Here is an 8,434-nt window from a genome sequence, read left to right as displayed (position 1 = left end):
TTGGCGGTGCAGAGTATAGAAGACCATAACATGCAAAGGACAAACATATGTGGCGTTAATTTTTTCTGTTTGGCTCAATTTAGTGTTGACCTCTTGGGTTCCCAAAACATAAATTGTTCCTTATATATAAATTCCTGTTGAAGTGCATATATCCTGATAATCTTCAATTGACGTTGTATTGAAACGGATGGTTAATTAAAACTGGACAATTTTGATCTCTGATTTGACTGGCAGGGGGATATTCAAAATGGCTTGGGAAAATAGGCACTTGTTATCCTTCTTAGGAGTTTAGCATTTTACCAGCTGACACGGTTTCATTGCTTCATACACAATCATTAAGTCCCATAAATTAGCTTCCCATATATGAATTTGCAAACTTCTTCCCTTATAAAACAGGTGTATCTACTGATATTATAGTACACGATGGCAGCTGTTGTTATGTTTTCAGGTAATTATACTTTTTTTTTTTTCAGATGCAGGGGGTATTCGGACCTTCGACCCGACTAATTTTCCTGTGGCCCGAGAGGAGAGGTTCCATTCTCTTGGACACGTTAACCCTGAGACTCGAACCTTGGTGAGAGAGATGGACAACACTTCCCGAGGAGGGTACGTGACTAACCGAACTACCCAGGAGAAGCTGTTTTCAGGTAATCATACGATACTGCCATATTTATTCAAGTCAACTCATTTTCCTTTTCCAAATCATCTCAGGCAGATTTAACGTAGTCGCAAATGGTGGGTGGATTCAAAATCTTATTATTTGCAACTCAACTCATCTTCCTTTTCCGACCGTAGGATTCAAATCTTACAGCAATTTTTGGGAAAAGAATAATTTGGTCGTATAGCATCCAGTACACCTCATGCAATGAAGCTCTCTATCTCGACATGCGCTTACCATGTGATGAGTTATATTCCATTGCAGCAGAAGCAGATAAAAAAAAACGGTGGCATGCGCCCTTCAATTTTAAGCCGACATTGTCCATTTTCCCACCTCAAAATTATTTCAGGGAAAAGTGATTAGGCACGCTGTGGATGTTCATAAGTTCGATATTATTGCAAAGTCAAGCGGTTATTTAAAAGAAACCATCAGCTCCTCTCTGTGCAATGGAGAACTAAAAATTATCATCTTTCGTCTTTAGCACAGGTAGCAATCCTATTTGACGCGAAACAGACGTTCAAGAATCTAACTGCGCGCAGCAATAGGAGCCCCGTCTGATGTTCTTGATGGAACTAGAATGTCGGTGCTGGTGTTTTTCTCGAATTTACTCGTACCGAAGCGGGTTCTTCTTTTTGCCCTTCAAATATTCTGCGCCTGGCTTCCATTGACTGTCATGTATCCACAGGTGTAAGAGTCAGGCAACTAACTGATTTTTTCCCAACATGATTCAGCATTATTTTATTTTACTAGTGAATTAAGTTGGATTTAGCTGAAGTATAAAAATCTGGGGGAAAGTTTGGTAATTCAATAGACTTTGCGTTCACCAACCTGCTTTTCCCAGTTTGTTAGGCTTGTTATAGCAGACAAGGAAAGAGTTTGCACCGTAGCTCCAGAGAGCAGTCCACCCCAAAGACCCATTCCTCTTAAATGCAATGCAAAGCCCAGTATTAAAGCCGTCGGAACTCCAACCAGATAATATGCCCCTAGATTTACATAAGCTCCCAAGTGCTGCCATCCACTTCCTCTTGCTACCCCTGAATGCAAAAGGATTGCATCAAGTCAGAAGATGGTAGGAAATAAACATGTCCAGTGCTATATGATGTCACAAGTTTTGTATCGAAGTTCTAAAATGATGGATTTTGTGTTTATGTCATCCAAACGCAGTTCTCAAGTCAGGAGAAAATGGACAAGGATAAACAAATTTATCAGTTGACACTTGACAGAACTGCAATTGCTAATTTCTTCACATCTTTCCAGTGTTTTCACAATTTTTGCATCCTTTCTGTGGTAAGGCATGGGTATCTTGTAATTGTTATGCTTAAATCTTAACCAATGTGAAACAAAATCCTCCATATACCTCAATGACAGCCATTATGATGTCTTCAGTTTGTGATGTCAAATTACACTCAACGAAGACAAGGAGTAGGACTAACATGGAAGTCAGCTCTCTTTCATTTTCAAAATCATACCACGAAGATACGAATTTTACACAAAATTATTGTAGTGTTTGTTTAACTCAAATTGCAAAGTTGCTCTAATAGTTAATTTAAGATTTGATGTAACTCTTTCTGATGTTATCCCAGTTTTCATGTCAGTCAACATATTGAGAAAGTAGTAACCCAAGATAGTAGGATACCTGATAACACCGCCTGTGTGCTATCCATCATGATGGAGATGCATAAAAGAGGAGTCATGTCCTTGACATAGCTAATAACTTCTTTCTCGTCACTGAAGGCATATCCAAGTATAGTACGGCAGAGGAAGAGAGTAGTGCTTGCCACAAGAAACTCTGATACAGATACTAATAGCACCATGCAAAGAGCTACTCGTGCTGCCTGTGGATTCCCTGCTCCAAGTTCATTTGATACCCTAGTACTATAAGATAACAAAGGTTGTCTTTCAGCGGAAACCTTACTTGCATGAGCTCATAAGATTATTTCTGGATTATTAGGCTAAGAGATGTAGTCTATGTATCAATGCATTCATTGCATAAGAGTAGGGAGCAAACCTTGCAGCAGCACTAAAAGAGGAGGGTATCTGGTAGTGCAATGAAGTAATAGTAAAGCTGTTCGAAAGGAAATTTTGAATCAGTTACATTAACTTATTAGATTCTATCAGAGAAGTAAAAGGTCCAAAAAAAGAAAAAGAAAAAAGGCTAACCAGATAGATAGCACAGAGGTCTCCAGCTGAGGATTTGGTGACAGGCCAGACAGCAATATGATTAACTCAAATGCCCACCATTCCAGACTACCATCATTTTGCAAACAATAGTAAGCTAAAGTGATCAAGAAGATTAGTAGATAGAGTATTACAGAACCAGAGGAACGACTAATATGCATAGCCAATTGGAGAGGTTAAGAGATAAATTTACCAAACCATTACGGCAGAAGGGATGGCAAAACGGAGGAATTCCCCCATTGTTTGAAGAGCATCCATAGAGAAAGGAACACGGGAGTTTTTACAGGAAGAAGAATACTTCACATACAGCCCAAGCAAGATCACATTCAACCAATATGATATACCAATGGACAAAGCTGCTCCAGTATTCCCTAGATTGAACTTGAATACTAAAGCCCAACAAAGAGGCACTTGTAAGCATAGAGATGCAACTGTACTATACAGCATTGGAAAGATTAAACTCTGAGTCTGAAGGAAGCGGACAAGTGACTGGAGAATAACATAAGGGAATAGTGTAGGAATGAGCCAAATCAAGTATATGCCAGCCTCGGTTGCAATTGCAGGATCTTGGCCAGTGAGTATTAATAGCTTGTCTGTGAAGATCCATAACAAGGATATTGGTATGCAAACCATAAAGAGACAGATGATGGCCCCATATGCATAAGCTCCCAGTCTTTGATATTGTTCTGCTCCAAAAGCCTGCCCACACAAGGTCTCCAGTGCACTTGACATCCCAAACTGCTTGATAGTTAATTCTATCAGTACTTAATCAAGTATGTTCCGGATACTACTTATCCAATATTATCACAGTTCTTAACAGTTTTTTTTTTTCAGCCTTAATCTTTTAGTTGACACGGAGTTGTTTGACATATATAATTGACTTACTACATCAGGCATCAAAATTCAGAGAGAAGCCATATTTGCAATTGGCGTGATTGAGAGCAGCACAAGTATTGATGATTCTTTCCCCAAAAAGCAAAACTTAAAATATCAACAGGGATGAGTCATGGCTCATGATATAAGGATATTCGAGTGAAATAAGAAGTCAGTTGACATGAGAAGAATGCATACATATTTGTACTTGTACAAACATCTTTGCAGCATATTATGCTAACTATGTTCAAAAGTGATTCTAGATTGACTACTATGCTTCTAGTACAAGACAATTTGCATACATACGCTTGCTTTGTCAAAGAATAGCTAGCATATCTAATAGCATGTGATAATTGAGATGAGTTATTTGATTGATTAAAATCTTCAGCAGCATTTATCAGGTGAAAATTTTGAGGAATACGAAAGAACTTACAAGAACACTGAAGCCAGTAACATTGGAAAAAGATGTGGCAATGGAGACACCAGAGAGTTGGAGTTCCCCAAGATGGCCCAACATAAAGATTGGTGAAACTCGCAAGAGATATTGTCCGACTGTCGCTACTATCATTGGAAGTGCTATGCTGTTGACCCTCTTCAGTTCTTCCACATAAGGCTTGCACGTTGCCTCCTTTCTTGATCTCGTGTCCACAACATTTTCAGATGGCAGCAGTGCCTCTTCCATCGCTCTCTTTTTCTTGAAGGACGACTACTGAAATGCACAAACTTCTCGTATTCGCCCGAGTCTCGAGACTATCTATGTACAAAACGAAAATCTGCTTGGTTACTTAGCTTGCTATAGCTGGCTATCAGAGTTAACAGAATCTGATGAGAAGTACCGGAGATTTGAGAACAGCTCAATTATTTATTACTAGCACATGTGAGCATGATAGGACAAAAATAGGCCTGGCTCGGGCTTGCTTCTATCGGGCCCGGAGTTGGTCAAGGAACTGCAGCGGGTCAAGCCGGCTCATCGCATAACATAGGAGGATAATTGGATGGAGTGGATCTATTCAGAGATTATTTTGTTGCCACAGTCTGTGCCTGCCCCTGACATCCATGATACATATAGCCGGCCATGAACATAACACATAAAACAAGCCTAATGAGTAGTGTAGTTCGTTGATAAAAAGTGTTGTTATTTTTTTTTTTTTATTGATACGGTAGAATTTCTATAATCTAAGTTAGCTTATTCTATTCCAGAAAGAAGAGGGAAGGAAATCGACGTGAATAGAAATTTCATCAAAACTGATCTTGGCCGTCACATATCGACAAATTTTGTGATAAAAAGTGTCGTTGACTCGTTGTTGAGATTTTGTTTCTATGCAAGGCCCACCGCAACTGACTTTGTGCCATGAATCAATGATGTGTCCATTATTGGAGAACAGATTTAGATTGACAAAATAGCTAATGGTTGGAGTAGTACTATTTACTTGACATGACGGTCGACGAAGATAGCATCCAGGAAAAAGAAACTATGGGATAATTTCATAAGCCTCCCTGACATTTCTAGCAATTTCAAAGAGCTCCCTTGAATTTTTAAAATTGCACCTATTCTCGCTAATTTAACACTTTTGGTAACCAAACTTTAAATTTGATCAAAATTTTAAATGAATGCCCTAAAAGACCCACCACAGCTTATAAGGGTTTGAATCACTTTCCAAACACAGTCGTAACATACCTAACACAAATATAAGGAGAGAATGTGAGATAGGCTACCTTTAATGGTGACAAGAAGTTATGTGCTCTGGAATCTGGATGCAGCAAAAGATGAGATTCAAAAAAAAAAAGGGTAAAAGCGAGGTTACTACCAGGATGTGTTCTGTCCTGGAGTGGACAGTACGAAACCTTTGAATTCCCTTTGTGCATGGGATGGAATGGAATGGAATCAATCATCTTTCAAGTTTCAACAACGATTGCATGTTTCTTCCCACATTCTACTTACCAAACACGCATTCCAGACTTATTCCCCAGCTAAAAAAATAAAATAAAATAATGACCACCCAACATTTCTGAATTTTCTCTCTGTTCCTGTGCAAAAAAAAAAAAATTTGAAACGCATAAATCAATTTGAAACTTATTCCAGGACGCACGTATAAGGATCCACAGTTGTTGAAACCGAGCTTGAATTGGATCTTGATCGATGATTTAAAATCCCAATAAAATTTTTTAAATCAACTGCTCTGCTAGTACAAGCGCAACTGCGAGCGAAAGGATCCGAATCTGAAAAATGGCACCAGGATGCTCTCTCACTGTGTAGGCTTTTTTTTTTTAAATAAAAAAAGGGGTCCAGGATGTTGAGAGACGTCACTTGCACTTGCAGGTTGGCACAGAAGCCGGAAATCATTTGGGCCCACGAGAGGTAGCTGTCAACTGGCTCAGTAGTCCCATCTTTACTGACGCCCTGTCCGAGGACCCAATTCTTCTGTGCACAGATTTGGCCCAAACGGTTTATCCATCCAAGAGCCCGGGAGAAATGGTTGGACTTGTCTAACCCCTTTGTTCATTGTGGCCTCGTGATCATTTGATGCTCTCCCCACTGGTTCGCTGGCTCGCTAGTCGCAGCTACCAAAGATTTTTTTTTTTTTTTGGTAAATAAAGATGCATTAAAGTAAAAGTCAAGTCTACTGAGCGGAAGTTAAAGTACAGTCATCCGTGGGGTGGTGACATCCTTTTAAGTCTTCTTGCAAAAGTAAGGAAATGACAAAATTAGGACATAATTCAAAAAAAGTGAAGTCTTGAATGCTGCTTCTTTCCCAGTTTGCTAGGATGTGTGCACATTTGTTTGCTTTGCGATAGTTATGGTAGAAACATATCTGCTGAAATATAGTCAACAGCTCCCTGCAATCAAAAATAATAGGCTATTAGTTTTAGGGCGTGGATCGGATCCTCCACGGTTGCAAGATCAACTGTCTAGTCGAATTTAAGTTGATCTTGATCATTGATTTGAAATTTATTTATGGTCGAAATCCTAATAAATATGTATTAGGTACATACAGTTCATGTCTTTGCTTCTGGAGTGGGAGAATATTGACTCATTGATGTGGAATAAGAAGATTTTTTGACATGGGCAGTGCTGTATTTATTCGTTGGTTTTATTTTCTGAATCAAAAGGTTTGGGAGTGGATATGGGCTCTCGCTGTCTCGCATCGAAATCCTGTTAGGACTGATTGGTGGTGTGAAAACTGGAAATTTTAACGCATAAAAGCACTTGTATGATGATGGTGATCACTTGTGCAATGGCGATTAGCTGTCTAAGTAAGACTTTTCTTTCTTTCTTTCTTTTTTTAAAAACCAATACTAAGGTTCCAATTATCTTTCTTTCTTCATGGTTTCTGTTTTCTACCTTTCTCTTGTTATTTTAGTTTTGGGTCAGTTCATTACCTTCTCATTTCTGTTGAGGCACAAAATTTCTCTTTTCGAATAGAGAAAAAAGGATGGAAAGTTCATTATTCGATTAGCCATATCTCTAATGTTCTTTCCCGCAGTCACACTTTATCATGCTACTATCCACAGTAAAAAAGATTTTAAAAAATGGTGGTGTAAGTAAAATCACTCTGTAGTCACTAGTCATATGGAAAAATAATAAAATAAAAAGAAAAGCTAAAATGGTCTGTAAATATCAAGGACTGTGCAGAAATTAAATCCTTAATGTAATAATTGGACCAAATGTTATGTTAGCAATCAATTGTCTCACCTTACCCCGTGTGAATGGTCCACGGCAGCGCCTTTCACCAGTGAACTTTGAGGTCACAAGTTCGAGTTTCCGCTCCGCTGGATTCCTCCGCGCACTTAACGTGTTTGGGCCGGGTTGGGGTGCCGGGCCGGACCGCAGGGGATTAGTCGGGCCCCGTAAGGATTGACCCGGACACTCCTGTGTCGACAAAAAAAAAAAAATAAAAATAAAAAATCAATTGTCTCACCTTGGTGGAGTCAAATAATCAAGAATGAAATAACAATCCATTGGCTTGGTGATCCTAGACTAGAATTGTAACACTTCCCACGCCCAATGCAGGTGGTCTTCTTCCACGCGTCCCAGTGTTTCCACACCACGACTCACCTCTTTAATCTTCTGCTGCAACTCTTACCGATTCTCTCTTCAATCTTCAGTAGAGAGAATACTGCGGTTGAAAATTTTGGTTACTCTTTTTAAGTCCGATACCACTTCCTCTCATTTTAAGTTCTACACTCCAGCGCTTTTATGCAGGTAACTGCTCCGGTCACAGTTTTCAGAATTAGGACCACGTTAAATTAGCTATTAATAAATCTCATTGTGGTTATGATAGTGCTTGGATACAAAACTTATCCCAAATAATATTTCGCTTGCATCATAAACACATTTTCCAACTCACCTTTTTATATTCTCAACCACCTTTTTATCTCACATACATCACATCACAAAAAGAGCTACAATAATTATTCCAAATAATATTTCAAATAATACCCTATCCAAGTAATTATTGTACTTTGATCTTTGTAGGCCAAAAATCTTACCTTCGTACACAAGGTCGAGAAACTTTGAGCCTGAGAAAGCAGGCTTTCTACTTGTTGGTCTTCCAGGAGCTGGAGTCACTTCTTTCTTTGCACATTTTACTCTCATCTGTTCTGTCCATTCCTTCCCTAGTTGCAGTTGCAATCAAGAAAGTCTTGTTCATACGTACCTCTGGAAAACAGATTTTGCCGCAGCGATGGATCTCACGAGTCAATAGTCAATATGATAAATTTTTT

General features: G+C 39.0%; 1 protein-coding gene across 1 annotated transcript; it reads right to left on the bottom strand.

Moving 5' to 3' along the window:
* Positions 1-932: 932 nt before the first annotated feature.
* Positions 933-4,877, bottom strand: LOC113699252 (protein DETOXIFICATION 14). Its single transcript, XM_072059832.1, has 8 exons — positions 4,546-4,877; positions 4,143-4,463; positions 3,030-3,574; positions 2,819-2,905; positions 2,667-2,723; positions 2,295-2,533; positions 1,487-1,692; positions 933-1,326 (listed from the first exon to the last, which is right to left on the bottom strand). Exons 2-8 carry the CDS (start codon positions 4,389-4,391, stop codon positions 1,231-1,233), a joined length of 1,479 nt encoding a protein of 492 aa, XP_071915933.1. The 5' UTR covers positions 4,392-4,463; positions 4,546-4,877; the 3' UTR covers positions 933-1,230.
* Positions 4,878-8,434: the final 3,557 nt, after the last annotated feature.

The sequence above is a fragment of the Coffea arabica genome, chromosome 7e, assembly GCF_036785885.1.
Source record: "Coffea arabica cultivar ET-39 chromosome 7e, Coffea Arabica ET-39 HiFi, whole genome shotgun sequence".
NCBI lineage: Eukaryota > Viridiplantae > Streptophyta > Magnoliopsida > Gentianales > Rubiaceae > Coffea > Coffea arabica.
Note: the sequence above shows the minus strand (reverse complement) of the source record. Positions and strands in the feature narration are given on the sequence as shown.

Excerpts from the sequence above, each read along its gene's own strand:
- LOC113699252 (XM_072059832.1), bottom strand. The coding sequence starts at position 4,391 with ATGGAAGAGGCACTGCTGCCATCTGAAAATGTTGTGGACACGAGATCA. Across the intron at positions 2,534-2,666 it reads TCTTTTAGTGCTGCTGCAAG|TACTAGGGTATCAAATGAAC; the intron begins GTTTGCTCCCTA and ends GTTATCTTATAG. Across the intron at positions 1,693-2,294 it reads CACACAGGCGGTGTTATCAG|GGGTAGCAAGAGGAAGTGGA; the intron begins GTATCCTACTAT and ends TTTTGCATTCAG.